The following is an 18,285-nucleotide window of genomic DNA, read 5'->3' on the forward strand; positions in this document are numbered from 1 at the left end:
AAATAGTTGAGTATAAATAGTTGAGTAGCCTAGTTTAAATAGTTGATGACAACTGACAGTTAAAATGGCTGAACAGTTAAATAGTTGAGTAGTTTAAATGGTTGAACGATTTGATAGTGAATTATGGTAGTGAGGATTGTTATTTTGAAATAGTTTTGGGCACAGGGAACAGTTGAATAGGATCTGTAGTCTTATCACAGCCAGACTGTATGCTTAAAAGCCTGAGAGAGAGAGTTCTGGCATACAGTAGGATTCTAGAAGCCTGAGAGTTCTGGGATAGGATTCTAAAAGCCTGGGAGAGAGAGTCCTGGCATAGGATTCTAATCGGTGATGTCATAATCACAATGTTAAGTCTATGGGGAAATTTTGATAGTTTTAATTAAATAGTTTAAAAAGTATAAAAGTTACAAAGTTGAAAAATACATGTCTCCAGTCACCTAAGTAAGATCTACGCGACACAGTTTGAATGAAGTTTCAAAGTTAAACCGTTGAAGCCGCATTAAACGCACAAAAAGCGTTAGAAGAAGAATAATAATAAGAATAATTGGAATAACAATAGAGTGCATTTTTCATGCACTCTAACTAGAGAAAGCAATTCCAGGGAATTACGAGTGCATGAAAATTGAGACAAAGATAGAGGTGAAGTAGAGAAAAGGTTGAGGGGAGTCATAGTTGATGACGATTAACAGTTGGAATGAGCAAAAAGTTAAACAGTTGAGTAGTTCAAATAGTTGAGCTGTTTAATAGAGAATTATTGTGTGAGGACTTTTATTTTGAAACAGTTGTATTTGAGGAAACTCTTGGTGGGATACATAGCTGATGACAACTGTAATTCGGAATGGCTAAAGAGTTAAATAGTTGCATAGTTTAAATAGTTAAATTATTAAATACGGATTTATGGCACTGATGACTTATTTTGAAAAAGTTGTGGGCAGAGGAAATATGTGGTGGGAGTCATAGTTGAAGACAACTGGCAGTTAAAATGGCTGAACAGTTGATTAATTGAGCAGTTTAAATGTTTATTCTTTAATTATGAATAATTGTAGTAAGGACTTTCATTAAGACACAGTTTCAGGCAGTAGAAACAGTTGGAGGGAGTCAAACAGTTAAATAGTTGAGTAGTTTAAATAGTTGAATTAATTAATAGTGAATTTAGTTTCAGGCAGTAGAAACAGTTGGAGGGAGTCATAGCTGATGAAAACGGACAGTTGGAATAGCCAAACAGTTAAATAGTTGAGTAGTTTAAATAGTTGAATTAATTAATAGTGAATTTAGTTTCAGGCAGTAGAAACAGTTGGAGGGATTCATAGTTGATGAAAACGGACAGTTGGAATAGCCAAACAGTTAAATAGTTGAGTAGTTTAAATAGTTAGTTGATGAAAACAGACAGTTGGAATAGCCAAACAGTTAAATAGTTGAGTAGTTTAAATAGTTGAATTGATTAATAGTGAATTTAGTTTCAGGCAGTAGAAACAGTTGGAGGGAGTCATAGTTGATGAAAACTGACAGTTTGAATAGCCAAACAGTTAAATAGTTGAATATTTTAAATAGTTGAGTAACTTAAACAGTTGATGACAACTGACAGGTAAAATGGCTGAACAGTTAAATAGTTGAGTAGTTTAAATGGTTGAACGATTTGATAGTGAATTATGTTAGTGAGGATTTTTATTTTGAAACAGTTTTGGGCACAGAGAACAGTTGAATAGGATCTGTAGTCTTATTAGAGCCAGACTGCATGCTTAAAAGCCTGAGAGAGAGAGAGTTCTGGCATACAGTAGGATTCTAGAAGCCTGAGAGTTCTGGCATAGGATTCTAAAAGCCTGGGAGAGAGATTTCTGGCATAGGATTCTAATCGGTGATGTCATAATCACAATGTTAAGTCTATGGGGAAATTTTGATAGTTTTAATTAAATAGTTTAAAAAGTATAAAAGTTTCAAAGTTGAACAATATATAGCTGAAGTCACCTAAGTGAGATCTACGCAACACAGTTTGAATGAAGTTTCAAAGTTAAACCGTTGAAGCCGCATTAAACGCATAAATTCGTTAGAAGAAAAATAATAAGAATAGTTGGAAGAACAATAGAGTGCATTTTTCATGCACTCTAATAACTAGAAAAGCATTTCCTGAAGGAAATACCAGTGCATGGAAAGTTATTGTTAGGATTATGTTAGGGTAATTAAAGTGATTACTATGGTGTTGCTAGGCTAAATAAAGTGGTTACTATTCTATAAAAAGTGGTTTCAAGGTTGGTTGCTAGGGAAATCACATTGGTTGCTAGGGAAATCAAGTGGGTTGCTAAGGCGGTTGCCAGGGTGTAATTATGGAAGTGGTTGCTAGGTTGTTACTAAGTAATTATAGTGGTTGCTTTGCTATAAAAAGTGTTATTTTAAATATAGTTTGAAAAAGTTATTGAAATTGGGAGAAATAGAGGGAGTGATAGAGAAAGTGAGAGGAAGTGAAGAAAAAGAAGTAAAAGAAAGTGGGGATGACAAGTGAGCTATCCAGTTCAATGGAGAGACACACAGAGATGAAGTTCCATTGAAGTTGCTGAAGTCAGTGAGAGAACACTGGCAAAGTTGATTCCATTCTATTTCTTTAAAAGCTAATTATGATGTCACAAAGCCAATGTTAAGTCTATGGCAAAATTAAGTTTAGTTTTTATTTAGTATCTCAAAAAGTAAAAGTCGTAAAAGTATGAAAAGTAATAGACTGAAAATTTGATGCAAGAGCTACGTGACAAAGTTTGAACCAAGTTCCTACGATAAGTGGTTCAAGTCAAATTAGGGCCTGGAAGAATAATAATAATAAAAATAATAAAAAGAAAAAGCCTAGGAATAACAATACAGTGCATTTCCATGCACTGTAATAAGAATAATTGGAATAACAATAGAGTGCATTTTTCATGCACTCTAATAACTAGAGAAAGCAATTCCAGGGAATTACGAGTGCATGAAAATTGGGACAAAGATAGAGGTGAAGTATAGAAAAGGTTGAGGGGAGTCATAGTTGATGACAATTAACAGTTGGAATGAGCAAAAAGTTCAACAGTTGAGTAGTTCAAATAGTTGAGCTATTTAATAGAGAATTATTGTGTGAGGACTTTCATTTTGAAACAGTTGTGGGCAGAGGAAACTGTTGGTGGGATACATAGCTGATGACAACTGTAATTCGGAATGGCTGAAGAGTTAAATAGTTGCGTAGTTTAAATAGTTACAGTATTAAATACGGAATTAGGACACTTATGACTTATTTTGAAACAGTTGTGGGCAGAGGAAATAGGTGGTCGGAGTCATAGTTGAAGACAACTGACAGTTAAAATGGCTGAACAGTTGATTAATTGAGCAGTTTAAATGTTTAATTCTTTAATTGTGAATAATTGTAGTAGGACTTTCATTAAGAAACAGTTTCATGCAGTAGAAACAGTTGGAGGGAGTCATAGTTGATGACAACTGACAGTTAGCATGGCTGAACAGTTAATGGTTGAATAGTTTAAATAGTTGAATTAATTAACAGTGAATTATTTGAGTGAGGACTTTTATTTTGAAACAGTTTCAGGCAGTAGAAACAGTTGGAGGGAGTCATAGTTGATGAAAACGGACAGTTGGAATAGCCAAACAGTTAAATAGTTGAGTAGTTTAAATAGTTGAACTAATTAATAGTGAATTTAGTTTCAGGCAGTAGAAACAGTTGGAGGGAGTCATAGTTGATGAAAACTGACAGTTTGAATAGCCAAACAGTTGAATAGTTGAGTATAAATAGTTGAGTAGTTTAAATAGTTGAATTAAAAATAGTGAATTTAGTTTCAGGCAGTAGAAACAGTTGGAGGGAGTCATAGTTGATGAAAACAGACAGTTGGAATAGCCAAACAGTTAAATAGTTGAGTAGTTTAAATAGTTGAATTAATTACTAGTGAATTTAGTTTCAGGCAGTAGAAACAGTTGGAGGGAGTCATAGTTGATGGAAACTGACAGTTTGAATAGCCAAACAGTTAAATAGTTGAGTAGTTTAAACAGTTGATGACAACTGACAGTTAAAATGGCTGAACAGTTAAATAGTTGAGTAGTTTAAATGGTTGAACGATTTGATAGTGAATTATGGTAGTGAGGATTTTTATTTTGAAACAGTTTTGGGCACAGGGAACAGTTGAGCAGGATCTGTAGTCTTATCAGAGCCAGACTGCATGCTTAAGAGCCTGAGAGAGAGAGTTCTGGCATACAGTAGGATTCTAGAAGCCTGAGAGTTCTGGCATAGGATTCTAAAAGCCTGGGAGAGAGAGTTCTAGCATAGGATTCTAATCTGAATTGTGATGTCATAATCACAATGTTAAGTCTATGGGGAAATTTTGATAGTTTTAATTAAATAGTTTAAAAAGTTTAAAAGTTTCAAAGTTGAAAAAAACAAAGCTGAAGTCACCTAAGTGAGATCTACGCAACACAGTTTGAATGAAGTTTCAAAGTTAAACCGTTGAAGCCGCATTAAACGCGTAAAAAGCGTTAGAAGAAGAAGTTTAATAAGAATAATTCGGATAACAATAGAGTGCATTTTTCATGCACTCTAATAAGAATAATTGGAATAACAATAGAGTGCATTTTTCATGCACTCTAATAATAAGAAGAATAGGAAGAACAGTACAGTGCATTTTCATGCACTGTAATGACGAATGAGAAGAGTCCCATGTAGTTCACGAAATCGAAACAGAAGGAAATTAGGCTGTGCGTAAGGACCGCGCCACGTCCCCAAATCTGGTGCTACATTTTATGTGCCGTAAGTAAATATTCTTTAGCTTGAAAAGTAGCACATGTGTCTTTTCAAGAAAGCTAACAGACACACTCTGTGTTAGGCTAAGATGACAGCTAAAAACGTGTCAACAAATAATATTCTTCTCTTACCTGATAAGAAATATTGGTACTTTGGGGTTAACTGTAACCATTTTCTGAGGCTGTTGAAAACGCACCAAATCACACAATGTGGTCGTTTTGGGTGTCGTGGGTTGTAATAAAGGTTGTCGACGATCAAACTGACTACTTTTTTCATTCGTTTTAAGAGTTTAAAAGAAGAATTTCTAGTTGTCTTGCCAATCGCGCTCATAGTAGCCTATCCGCTGACGTCGGGTCCCGTAGCAACACAGTAGGCTACAGTATGAGGCTGCTGAGCCTGTCTTGTTGGCGGTGGCCTGTTGGAGGGATTGTAAGAAAAGTTGTTGTCAAATCGACTCGTTCTTTTTTATTTCTTCATCTGAAGAGGAGGAGAAGAGGGATTGGCAGCGATTGCGGCCGGGGCAAAAGTATAGTGTGGAGAAACCAGGTCCGCAGAGGTACGGCTCGCCAGCACCTGGGCTACCTTGTTGAGTTTATTATGTGGTGTCAAAACCGCAAGGATGTTTTTCCCCACAGTATTTTGGCAGCAGCTGCCGCCAAATTTGCCAAATTCGCCAAATTCTACCCTCCTGCTTGAATCAGACCGTCATCCGCACACAAGGATGTTTTTGACAGTAGCCTAGGCTAGCCATATGTTGGCAGCAATTGCCAAATTCTATCCTCCTGCTTACCCAAGCTAGAAGAAAACCAAAAACTCTCCTCTTAAACTCTTCAAATTAATTTTAAAAGTAGTCAATTTGATTGTTGACGACCTTATTACACGCTACGACACCCAAAACGACCAAATTGTGTGATTTGATGCACGTTTTAAACGGCCTCAAAAATGGTTACAGTTAACCCCAAAGTAGCCTACCGAAATATTTAAGTAATTTACCCTCATTATTGTCACATTCTCTCGTAGAGCTATTCCAGACTCACAGTAAAGCCTGCAGTTGGTGGACCTAATGAATTACGTAGCACAACTTAATACGTATGGACAACAGAAACATGTCAAGGTGCAATATGAAGAAAAGGCTAATGGTCCGGATCATACTAAAACGTAGGTGGTGCCCCTCCTTTGGAAACACACTCCAAATCCGATTCTAAGTTGGCTGTGGACGACATGATTTGACCAAGCGGTCAACATGTTCTTGTAGGTTTACTGCACGAGCTATTGTGAAAGGCCAGCGGTATCCAGAGGGAGTTGGAAAAACTAAGAGAGATGCCAAGGAAAATGCTGCCCTTAAGGCCTTGGGAATGCTGCCGCACACAGAGAGCAGTGGCTTTGTGAGATCATATTCATTCATATTCATATTCATACAAGTTTCCACAAGTAGGCCTAAGTAATTAGCAACTTTACATTTCAGCCCCAATCTTGTATCATCATGCTTTATTTTATTAGAAATGCCTGTCAAATGCCTGTCAATGTGTAGCCTAAGTCAAATGGCCATTATTTGTCACCTATGCTGTTTTCATGCCAATTATTTATGATGAATTGCTGTAATTCCTGCAGAGTTCTTCCCCAGCCAAAATTGTGCAACGCAATTATCAGTGCTGGCTCAATGAACACAGCCAGAAGACTGGGGTGACCTATAAGCCTATTGAATCGACAAGAGAGGGCGCAGCCAGTGCACCATTGTAAGTGGTGAAACATTATTTTCTGTTAAGTCAGATATAGACCAGAGTGTGTGATAATATTTTCTTGTCGAAGTAAGTTTAATAGTTACATTTATGTATACATTATGTTATCTTAGTTGCTGCAAGTATGTTTCTACTAATGGTGAATCATACCCCGAGGCTTATGGGAAATCAAAGCAGGGAGCAAAAGAGGAAGCTGCACAACTTGCCTACCTGGTATGAAAAAAACACAACACACATAAGCCAAGGATAATATATACCAACATGTTATGAATATTCAAATGATCTTTACGTGGCTTATTTTGTGATATATATACTGTACATTATTTTTCATAGGCCCTGGGCCTGCGATCAAAATCCTGTTTTGGTGTAAGGTAAGGAACTATTGTAAATAGTAGTTTGATTATGTTTGTCATAACAACTTAAAAAATAGCCTTGATTACTAACAAGGTAAATTATTGAACTGAAGGGCTTGCTTTGTGTATGGACAGGAATATGCAGATCATTTGTTATGCAACTTCAATCAGTAATCATTTTTGGGTCTCTAAAACCAATGAATCTACAGATCATACTGTGTAAATACGGGGAATTAGCTAGATAACTATAATTAAATGAGCGAGGCAAGCAGAAAAGGAACGGTGTTATCACTGAATGAATGGAAATGTTTTGTTACAAAAAACAATCTGGGAGATAAACTTGAGACGAAAGAACAAGTTACCAAGAGGTAGGCTTGTGAACTTTATGATAACATGTATGACGTGTATATACCCTTTGTAATTTACTAGGTCAGGATGTTTTAGAGTTTTGTCTGTTTTGAGTAATGCTTTCCATGTTTTGGGACATAACATGAAGTAGAGATGGCTCTAACTGTCTGCCAATTCTTTATGTTGACTTATAATGTAACATGAAGAATACTTTGCAGATAATCAAACAAGGGACTTGAAAACCTTATTCAATTATGAATTATGTGTATGCTGTAATGTGGAGTATTTTCCCTCCATTTTTTTTTTTGTCTGAGCTCCAGTCAAGATCAGATGCGGGCATCCTCTGTGAAAAGCAGTAAGGACTTCATTCACAATAGCACTTAATGAATGACATCAGACTAGCTAGTGGTCTGTCACCCAAGGAGAACATTAAAAAAAAAAAAAAAAAACATTCATTTACAGTATGACATATTGACAATTGGGTTGGGTTGACAATTGCATTACTTGAAATAGTGATTTTGATTTGATTGTGATTAATCTTTCAGCCCTGAAAACCAGCACTGCAGGAGGAAGGCACAGATCTGCTCCGACCCCAGCCATCCCAGCCGCAGTCTTTTCACACACGCCCAATCTGGCAGGAGGCAAAAGTGCATCTACACCCGTGCCTGCAGGTTCAGGGTTTTGTTTTTCCCGCAAGCTTTATCAGGATATTGAACTGCTAAACACTTTAACACGCAACACACAGACATTCATTCTCTCACAGACACACACGCACACACTCACTCATAAAGTTCCCTTGGCCTTTGGAATTAAAATAGCCCCACATAATCATACCCTTCACCATACCTAAAGTGGCATGGGGCACTTTCCATCAGATCATCTCTCAATGCAAATCAAACTAGTTATTAATCTGGAGTTTTAATTCCAAAGGCCATATATACAGTAATGCATTTCAGTATACAATAGGCTACAATATAAATATGACAATAAATGTTAAACTTATTTTCATAATAAATTCCATCTATTCACTCTCTGTAGATTTGAACTTCTTCAACAAGCATAAGGCTGAGCTGGAGACTCGACTATCCACCGCTTCTGTTCTCATCCAGCTGGAGAAGTGTGGCATTCTGAATGCTGTGGAGAGGGAGACAGTGGAGGCTGAAAGAATTAGCGTCTCTCAGAATCATGCTCTGATCGTCATGCTCAATAGGAAAGGAACAGAAGCTCAGGAGAAGTTTTATGATATTTTAAAGGAAGCTGACCCCTTCCTTGTGAAAGATCTTGAAAAAGGATTTTGCACATCATAGGAGAATATAGCATCTAGAAGATCTCAGGAAAATAGACACATTTTATGACACATTGCTAATGTATTTTTACCCTTGACTCTTTTTTATCTAGATGAATTTGATGATCTACAATAATATTGTGCTTATGTAGGATAATCAACTGTTTTTCTGTATTTGGATACTTCAATAATTATGTATGCTATTTTCAATAAATGTGGAGGAAAATAGGCTATAAAAGGATGCTTTGTTTATTGAATAGTGTCTTTTGCAGACTGGGGCTGGGGTATATATTTATTTATTTATTTTATGTATTAGGCTACAGTATAAATGTAAACAGTGTACAGTAAGCGATCAGTGCTGACAGCAAACCCTGACCTCACAGGTTTTGGTCACGCCCACGTTGTCCTGATTGGTCCCACACAGGCACATTTCTCCGGAAATCGAAACTTAGAAGTTAGAATGAGAAAGTAAACGAAAGTGGCACTGTGGGGTCGCTCAAAGATTAATTTACTGCACCATATCGAGGATTTGGTGTTGAGCAACGATTTTATGAAGCACAGTAAGTTAACTGATTGTTTCAACGCTTTCAAGTTGCACGTGTGTTTGACTTTGAGGGAGCTGATAGGTGCTCCTGCTGCTGCTGCTGTCACGGTGATTTCAGCTAACATCACAGCTGATCTGACTATGTGACAGCCATAGGGTGACAACACAGTTGACAGCACGTGTAGCTTATATTCAATAAATGTATTTCATGACATGTCGAAGAACATGTTATTTTGCACAGTCATCATTAATCGGCTCATGTAAAGCTGTTGTCTGTCATTCTGACCCAAGGTGTAGCCCGCAATTGGTGGACCTGATGAATTACGTAGCAAAACTAAACGAATATGGACAGCAGACACGAGTCCAAGTGCAATATGAGGAGGTGGACGTCTCGGGTCCGGACCATATTAAAACGTAGGTTGTCGAGCTACTGCCTATTAAGCTGCTAGGTTGCCTGTTAGAAAGACAACATGGCTGAGCGTGTACTTGACCTGTGTAATTATGTTCTGAAGGTTTACTGTACGGGCTATAGTGAATGGCAAACCTTATCCAGAGGGAGTTGGGAAAAATAAGAGAGAGGCCAAGGAAAATGCCGCCCAAAGGGCCCTTGAAAACCTGCTGCTCATGGAGAGCAGTGATTTTGTAAGATCATTACATTCATTTTTGTTCACCTGGGGTCATAGTTCTACAGTTCACAGGCCTATTGTGTGTTGTAGCTATTGTCAAGAATCAAAGCATCTTAAGGCAAGTGTTACCAGGCCTGAGTAGTGAGAAATATGATAACAGATCAAGTCTAATGGCCATCTACTGATCGTGTAGTTCTTGCTAAACAGATTGGAATAATATTGTTATTGCCATGCCATTTATTTAAAATTGCTTCACCTCTGTGCAGAATACTTCGACAACATCACAGACATCAGAAATCCCGGCATCTATTACCCAAGCCAATTATCAGTGTTGGCTGAATGAACACAGCCACAAGACCAGAGTGATTTATAAGGCTATTGAATCGACAAGAGTGGACCTAGTCAGCACACCACAGTAAGTATGAAACATTTTTTTCTATAAAATCTGACCTAAACCATATAGCCTACTGTAATAAACTTTCTTGTCTTTCTTGTCTTATATGGTTTGCTTTTACTTAATGGCAATTACTGTATGTTGTCATAGGTGCTGCAAGTATGTTTCTAATGGTAAATCATACCCTGAAGCTTATGCAAGTTCAAAGAAGGAGGCCAGAGAAAAGGCTGCAAAGCTTGTTTACGAAGAGATCTTAAAAGAGGAAGGGGTAAACACCAAAGACATTTATGGTATTCATGGGAAAGCATGTTAAGACAATTTTATTATTCTTGTAGCTGCTGCTCATGCATTCACTGTTTCTTTTAGGTCATAGAGGGCAATAATGGGCATAACTCCAGACAACAAGAGGCGTCAAACAATAGTGTCTCTGATCTAAGGTACCGTACTGTGGTGTTCATTTTGAACACTGTTATTTAATAAATAAAATAATAATAATAATAAAAAAGAACGCAGAGGAACTTGTGAAAGTATCACAGTCTATCCTCAGCATCAGTGGTAGACTTGTGGTTCACTTCATCAAGTGTAATCCTCTCAGACCATTAAACGGTAATCAAATGCTCAGCTGTGATGCTAACATTTGTAATTCACTTGTCTGTCCTTTCATGTGCCTCCCTTGTACAGCAATAACCTTGAACATATGAGGGTTACGCCTACAAAAGATCTCAGCAGTGATATTCACCAGGCTAACTTCATAGGGATGTTGAACCACCATTGTCAACAGCGGAAACTGACACGTGATTTTAAGCTGGTGGAGAGAAGAGGGCCATCTCACAACCCTGAGTAAGTTGAGACACAGTGAGACATCTGAAGCATTTCGAAATTTGTCAAATCTCATCAGTACTGTGAATTGTGAGGAGCAACTCTGAGTTGAAGCTTCAGAGAGTGTTGTCCATATATGCATTAACAAGCTACATGGGATTCATCTACAGGTTTGTGTACAAAGTAGTAATAGGTGGGGACGAGTATCCAGAAGGCTGCGGTAGGACAGCAAAAGAGGCGAAGCAGCTGGCTGCTCAGCTGGCATGGAATAAGATTCAAGACCAGCCTCAATGTCACAGTCAGGTAAACTTTCATATGTTTTTCAATCATGGAACTCGATGGACTTAAAGCGTAACTCTGGCGAAAATCGACACCAGGGTCTTTTTCTGCATTAAAACACATGAAATAAGCCGAGGCGAGGAGACCGTATTTTTCGTTGATCAACCAGGGAGGTCAAATATGCTTCCCAAATAGCACTTTTTAAACCAGCAATATTGTTCAAAACAGCACCAAACCTCGTCAGTAGCATGCATCACATAAAACGAAGGAGTTAGCAAGTTTATTACTGAAGACTTTTAAGAACGCTTTCCAACTGTCACCCTACCAGCTATTCCAACCCCAGCACAACTAATAGATTAACCAAACGTGACAGTACAACGAATCTTATTGATTGCTGCAAAAAATTAATGAGTCACGTCAGCAGTCAGCTTGTGAGCTGCATCTTTCAGATCATTCTGCAAGTAGTCCGTCCTCTTATCACCATTGAACTTCATTGAGCGAGTGAGCAAGTATGTTACAATGCAGCATTTGAAACTTTCATGATCTTTTTCTATTGCAAACTATTTGTTTCTCAGCATAAACCAAGTTTCTTTTCTTGGTGTAGTGGGTGAAATAAGACCCTTCAGGAATAAGGAAGAGCCCTCCATTTCACATCAGGGTCCTGTTCGCTCAGTTGGGACTTATTACCTCCGCCAAGGAGGTTATATGTTTTCATCGGGGACTGGTGTATATCTGTTTGTTTGTTTGTCTGTCTGTCTGTTTGTTAGCAAGATAACTCAAAAAGTAATGGATGGAATTCGATGATTTCAGGGAAGGTCAGACATGACCCAAGGAAGAAACTATTCAATTTTGGGAGTGATCCGTAACACCGTAGGGATTCCAGAGACGTTTATGTGTTTCGCTTAGTGGTGTATTGGCATGGTATGGCCACGTGGTGGCGATCTCAATAGTTTAGGTTCAAATGTATGACAACCTAGGAAGAACAATACAGGCGGAGTTCGGCGCTCTCTGAGTGCTTTTCTAGTTTTCCAATGTAATGACCAGTGGACTATGCGTTATCCCACATACCATGGTGGAAGTCTGGGAGAGTGGTGGTGTTAACAGATAATTCCTTAATGTATCCCACTGTATACACCATTTACCTTTTATGTTTATCTCAGGTTTCAAGCATGTCAAGTCTAAAGTCAAGTCTTTCTGAAGATGATTCACTCTATCTAACTCCTACAATAGAGTGAGTATAACACTTCTTAATGAATTATATGGGATATGATTGTTCTGAGTGTGAGTGTAACCATAATATGTATTATTTTGACCTAGCGAATCACCACAAGATGAGAGGGCCTCGACAAGCATGGCTGCAAGTGCAAGTGACTGGATTATCTTTAAAGATTCATCCAAAGACTCCCCCAAAGTTAGTATTATTCATATTGAGAATGTATTGTTTTAAAATGCACGTTATATGTGGTATTTGGTGATGTTTGGTTTGCTTGGACTATTTCTGTAATGTTTGTGTTGTGGTTTTTGTTTCAGATACAAGTGGCAGCTCCTGCACAAAATAAAACTAAACGAATGCAAGTGCTTACAACATGCCAGTATCCATTACTACATTCATGACATAATTTTCTTCAGGTTATAATTCCTCTAATGTGGTTTTCTTGTCTTGTATTGCAGATTAGCACCAAATTTCAACAATGCTCCTCAAAGAAGTAAAGAGGTATCTCATTCTTGATATATGTATGATAAATGCAGAGACCGAATTTCTCTCATGGGATCAAAGAGTATACTTATACTATGTGCATATTATACTTTAGGTTTCACCAGTGCATATTTACTAAACACTTATTGAAGTAAAATGCAACTGTAGATCAAAACAACAGGAATCAATCAGTAAAAAAAGATAGTGATGATGGAACACATCACATGATTAGCACATTGTGACTCAGTTCCATTAAAACATGATCAAATATCTGTTTTGAAGGCTGGCCCCAATCTCTCATCCAATTTGACTGGTCAGGTTACTGTCCAGCCCAGGTGAGTGGGCATGAGACATCCTACTGACTAAGCACGAGTCATACATTCATAGAAAGTGTCATATGAATTACCAAAGCATGATTGTTATTAGTTTATTTTGCAGACTTTTAGAAGAATATGATTCAATAAAGCGAATAGGCAAAGGAGGGTTTGGACGTGTTTTCAAGGCTCGAAATAAATTCGATGAGACGTATTATGCCGTGAAGATTGTAAAAAGTACAGAGTAAGTGATGTTTTTTTTATATTTTTCAATGAAAACTCACAAACAGTTTAATGTGTTATTTTCATGGTTTTCATTTTTGCAGATTAAGCTTGTTTTGTTACTCTTTTTTTGTATTATTTGATTTAGAAAAGCCAAACGGGAAGTTAAAGCTTTGGCGCGTCTGCAGCACCCAAACATTGTGCGTTACCATACATGCTGGATTAACAACACTGCATACGGATCTGATGGCTCCGACAGTTACAGCACCTCAAAGTAAGTCTGCATAACACGGTAGAATTACCATAGCAGACAAACAAATTCTCAGTCTAAACTGAAAAGTCTGAACTTACATTTTCAGTTCTTATACAAATTGTTATGCAAAACCTTTATTGAATATATGATGTTTTGAAGTTTGCTATGAATGTGAGAACTTGGTTGTGATTGTAACTTCAGCTCAGGAAGCAATTCGACCATGGAGTTCCTGTATATCAAGATGGAACTCTGCGAGGGTAACACACTTTCCATGTGGATCAAGGAAAATAATGTACACCCAGACCCAAAGAGACGACAGGATGCCCTTGACATCACCAAGCAAATTGCGAAAGCAGTGGTGTACATTCACTCTCAAAACCTCATCCACCGTGACTTAAAAGTAAGCCATTAACCTACAGGTACTTCCAATAATTCCAGGTGTTATCCAGTGTGAATTTGCACATTCAGTAAAGGATTTTAGTGAGAACAAGATTTGTTGCAGTGTTATTAGTAAGTACTCTTGTATGTTTCTGTCCAATATTTGACCATTTCCCTTTTTGTGTTAGCCGGCGAACATCATGTTTGGACGAAATCGTGAGGTGAAGATAGGCGACTTTGGCCTGGTGACTATCGCAGACGATGACAATGATGAAAGTCTACTGGAGCGGACAAAGCATACAGGCACAAGATCCTATATGAGCCCTGAACAGGTAATGCAGTGTAGTGCAACACAATTATTGCATATGAAAGTCCTGAGCACCAGGCTACAACTTTCCAAATAACTATTTTCATTGCATAATGGTTACCTTTACAGATGAATCAACCCACATATGATCGCAAAGTGGACATTTTTGCTCTAGGTCTGATCTATTTTGAACTACTTTGGACTGTAAAAACAAAGGCTGAAAAGTGTGACGTAAGTGTTTCACTTGCTATAATGTTTACATCTATCATCTCGAATAGCAAAAAATCAGTAGTAGGATATCAGTCGTTTTTTCCTCTGCATAGATTTGGGAGCATATCAAGACGAAGAAGTTTCCAGAGGGATTCCGTGATCAGTTTTGCTTTGAAGTAAGTGTACTGTAGCTATTAGTTGTCACTGAAGAAATAGTACTTCCCTTGGTTTATTATAGTAAATATATTAATGCTTGATGTCTCATTTGATAGCTCTTCATAAAATGTAATATTTAGTTTGTATGTGCATACTTTGTTGTCAGACCAAATATAAATATAGGCCTTATTGATAGTTAAGCTCTAGAAATTATTTGTTATTGTCAACCATATATATTGTCAACCAATTTATTATGCCCGCCGGGCTAGCGAAGCAGCAGCAGTCGTATACTATATTCAAAACGGCACGCACTTTGAAGAGTAGGACCATACTGAAACCCTCTGAATAAATGCCACGTTTAGTGGAATTCCATTCATTACTACATTTAATGACATTACAACAATCTGCCTGTAGATGTTGTAGATAGTCTACAAACACGCCTGCACACACACATACTGTATATACCGTACACTACTGGTCAAAAGTTTGGGGTCACTTAGAAATTTCCATTCCACTCTATTCAATACCAGCTGAGATCTGTTGCATAGTTTTTTTTAATCAGGGCAGCAGCATTTTAGATTACATTGTGCTTACATAATTGCAAAGGGGTTCTCCAATTATTTCTCAGTCAGCCATTTCTTTCTACAACAGTCAAGAACCCTTTTGCAATTATTTAAGCACATAATGTAATGCTATGCTTGCTGGCACAGCGTAGAAAGAAGTTATTCCGCATCATCATACAAAAAAATGTCATCCAATGTGGACAAGTGGAGTCATTCATTCAACTGTGTGTGTTCTGCAGCACGCACTAATTGAGCGAATGCTGTATCAGGATCCTGTGGACAGACCTGAAGCCCATGATCTGGTCCCAGTGCTGGAGAATTGCAAATCCTTCCAAGATCAGAATTCTAATCATGGAAGCACAAAAACTGTATGAAGTACAGTGAGGACAGACCCATAACAAAATCACTAATGTATGAAAACTGCCTTTCCTTGCAGACTGCTTTTTTAAATTGCCTTACCTGTTACATTTGCATCATGGTGTTGTGGATATTCACATTAGGAAAACTGTTTAACCAGGAGCATATAAATCATGGAAGTCATGCATGAACTGCAGATGAAATCAATCAAGAAAGACACTGATGACAGTTGTGGTATTTAGCAGATGCAATTTTACAAAGTGATAAGGACTGGCAAGGGCTGGTTTGGGAATGAAACCAGCGTAGGCTAGATCAAGTGTCTGGCTGTGATGTTACCACTGGTCTGCAGCCCTGCAGAATTACAATGCCATCAGCTTGCGATTGAATGCAGTGCTGGAGATGCATCTTGTTCACTTTACATGTAATGGGCTTCTGTCATTTGTTGCCTTTTATTCCTGTACACAGTAATGGAGTTTGTAAACACATAGTGAAATTAATTCTGTTAAATCACTGAATAAAGATTGTATGAACTTTTATCTTGAATTGGCATACTATAAAGACTATTGTATTCTTACTTATGTATGTTGATCTAATGTAATGTATGAATTCTTCAACAACCTTCCCATGATATGATGACATTATGGGTAACAACACAAGTCATTGATTTGTTTTGATTGATTTGATTTGACTGTCTGGCTATGAGCTTTGTGCACTAACTCACTTGAAGTTGTTTCCTGTTTGACAATGTTGTCAATAAGCACCTGAAAACGTGTGCTTACTGAAAATCCTTCCTTCCTTATTTTGTACAGCCTCTACTGCACGTAGGCTGGCATTTTAAGGGAAAAGGTGGAAGCTAAAATCGCTTTTGTAATGACTTGAAGCCCAGCACAGTGGCATACAGCGGCACACAGCAGTGCTCCTTATAGCCGCCAATGGACTCACATACATTGTATTGCTTACATTTTGGTAAAACTAAAGCTTGAAACTCACCTTTGTGTGCTTGTTGACACCCATGCTAACCAACTGGAAACTAGTTTGCCGACTTCAAGTAAGCCCATAGCTGTGCTTAGTGCATGCTGCTGTCCATGGTCCTGAGAAATGCATAGGCTTTTTAAGTTATGGTTGTATGGTGTCAGTACCCGATCCGTACCACCTACTCTACTTCGTAATTATGCATGTGCACAGAACAGAATCGGGTCAATGCTGTCGTAGAAATTAATACAAAAACTCTTTCCTCCCTCACTCTGTCATTACTCAATCAACAGAGGAGAGTAAAGTACATCCCCCCTCACTCCTAGTCTAATGGCCATTATATGTGCACCTGTTTCATGGCTAGTTGCCTGCATTCTTGAGACATGAATGAATAGTAGTCGTTAATGATCATTCCATTCACACTCCCTCATAACAAAATGTGAACAACTTGAAAGAATCTGAAAACTTTTCGGTTGCACTGTAAATGTCTCTTTAGAACTTCTTCAACAGGCATAAAGCTGAGCTGGAGACTCGGCTGTCCACCACTAACGTTCTCATCCAGCTAGAGAAGTGAGGCATACTGAATTCTGTGGAGAGGGAGACAGTGGAGGATGAAAGAAGTCTTTCAGCCTCCACTGTCTCCCCTCTCCACAGAATTAAGTAAAATACATTTTATAACACATTAACTTTGTGCCCTTTATGGCTCTTTTTTTATTAAAATAATTTTGATAATCTACAATAGTTGTATGAATATATTGTGCCTAGGCCTATACAGTGTTTTATTCAACTGTTTGATTCTCTGTATTGGGATACTTCATTGGTATGTAAATGTTAAGTTCAATAAATGTGGGATAAATTACTAAAGGATTCTTTGTGTTGAAATAAAATCTTTTTTTTTTCAGAAATATCACAACAAAGGTTTTCATCAGAAGGCTTACTGTGAAGTTGACATAATTTCTGAAGTTGACATAATTTTATATAGGCTAGTGCCTTTTGTTCTCAGACTGCAGGCTGGGGGTGTATAAACCCAGGAGGAAGTAGCCTACGTTTAATTACATTTTTATCAAAGATTCTAGAACAGAGCCTAAAGAGTCTTTATGCAATATATTTAACTAGTCTAGACATGGCGTGGTCTGACAGGTTTCTCGTAATTTGAACAAAAAGCTTTACAGAATAATAGTTCATATTTTAGGGTCAGCCCATAGGATTCCCACGGTGGCCAGCGTCTGTAGTTATGCTGATAAGCAAAACAAGTGTGCATTTTATGACTAAAGCATGAAAGTTTCACCATATAATCTTCACCCCCTAAAGTTTAATTTCAAGGCCCCAGCCGTGGCACAACTGGCTGGGGCACCTGCACCGAACGCCGGCGACCCGGGTTCGATTCCCGCCCCGTGGTCCTTTCCGGATCCCACCCCAGCTCTCTTTCCCACTTGCTTCCTGTCATTCTCTCTACTGTCCTGTCCAATTAAAGGCATAAAAAGCCCAAAAAATAACCTTTTAAAAAGTTTAATTTCAGACGTGGTCGGAGGCACTTCAGATGTGACCTCTGGGGCTAGATATTTGCCGTACACTAAACATCTTTGAGGAGTAAAATATTTTTACAAGTCATTCCAGAATTGTGGAGATCTAGAACTCACATCTCATTATTATGACAGTTTCATTTGGAACCTTTAATTGGCAACGTTCTAATCACCTGCAAATGTGATTT

The 18,285-nt window shown here is 37.9% G+C and overlaps 2 protein-coding genes across 4 annotated transcripts; both read left to right on the forward strand.

The window, feature by feature from the left end:
• The first annotated feature begins 4,653 nt into the window (after nt 1–4,653).
• LOC134063466 (interferon-induced, double-stranded RNA-activated protein kinase-like) lies at nt 4,654–8,709 on the forward strand. 2 transcript variants are annotated; one of them, XM_062518952.1, is made up of 9 exons: nt 4,654–4,765; nt 5,780–5,917; nt 6,015–6,144; nt 6,371–6,495; nt 6,612–6,711; nt 6,832–6,869; nt 7,514–7,554; nt 7,745–7,870; nt 8,238–8,709. In XM_062518952.1, the coding sequence occupies exons 2-9, from the start codon at nt 5,823–5,825 to the stop codon at nt 8,504–8,506; spliced, it is 924 nt and encodes a 307-aa protein (XP_062374936.1). In that variant the 5' UTR covers nt 4,654–4,765; nt 5,780–5,822; the 3' UTR covers nt 8,507–8,709. The 2 variants fall into 2 exon arrangements, with proteins under 2 accessions (XP_062374936.1, XP_062374937.1); XM_062518953.1 differs by having other exon boundaries at nt 7,520–7,554; nt 8,238–8,708.
• A 215-nt stretch (nt 8,710–8,924) lies between these two features.
• On the forward strand, nt 8,925–16,136 carry LOC134063467 (interferon-induced, double-stranded RNA-activated protein kinase-like). 2 transcript variants are annotated; one of them, XM_062518954.1, is made up of 20 exons: nt 8,925–9,044; nt 9,320–9,442; nt 9,541–9,670; nt 9,921–10,069; nt 10,199–10,316; nt 10,415–10,485; nt 10,730–10,888; nt 11,038–11,170; nt 12,307–12,377; nt 12,464–12,557; nt 12,677–12,717; nt 12,818–12,860; nt 13,125–13,177; nt 13,269–13,400; nt 13,527–13,652; nt 13,833–14,031; nt 14,198–14,341; nt 14,446–14,547; nt 14,640–14,702; nt 15,485–16,136. In XM_062518954.1, exons 2-20 carry the CDS (start codon nt 9,345–9,347, stop codon nt 15,617–15,619), a joined length of 2,061 nt encoding a protein of 686 aa, XP_062374938.1. In that variant the 5' UTR covers nt 8,925–9,044; nt 9,320–9,344; the 3' UTR covers nt 15,620–16,136. The 2 variants fall into 2 exon arrangements, with proteins under 2 accessions (XP_062374938.1, XP_062374939.1); XM_062518955.1 differs by having other exon boundaries at nt 13,281–13,400.
• Nucleotides 16,137–18,285: the final 2,149 nt, after the last annotated feature.

The sequence above is a fragment of the Sardina pilchardus genome, chromosome 18 (assembly GCF_963854185.1).
Source record: "Sardina pilchardus chromosome 18, fSarPil1.1, whole genome shotgun sequence".
Classification (NCBI taxonomy): domain Eukaryota; kingdom Metazoa; phylum Chordata; class Actinopteri; order Clupeiformes; family Clupeidae; genus Sardina; species Sardina pilchardus.

Coding starts and splice junctions, on each gene's coding strand:
- LOC134063466 (XM_062518952.1), top strand. CDS start 5,823: ATGAATTACGTAGCACAACTTAATACGTATGGACAACAGAAACATGTC. Junction 6,145..6,370: donor ACACAGAGAGCAGTGGCTTT/GTGAGATCATAT, acceptor TAATTCCTGCAG/AGTTCTTCCCCAGCCAAAAT. Junction 6,712..6,831: donor CTGCACAACTTGCCTACCTG/GTATGAAAAAAA, acceptor TATTTTTCATAG/GCCCTGGGCCTGCGATCAAA.
- LOC134063467 (XM_062518954.1), top strand. CDS start 9,345: ATGAATTACGTAGCAAAACTAAACGAATATGGACAGCAGACACGAGTC. Junction 12,861..13,124: donor CTCCTCAAAGAAGTAAAGAG/GTATCTCATTCT, acceptor TCTGTTTTGAAG/GCTGGCCCCAATCTCTCATC. Junction 13,178..13,268: donor CAGGTTACTGTCCAGCCCAG/GTGAGTGGGCAT, acceptor GATTGTTATTAG/TTTATTTTGCAGACTTTTAG.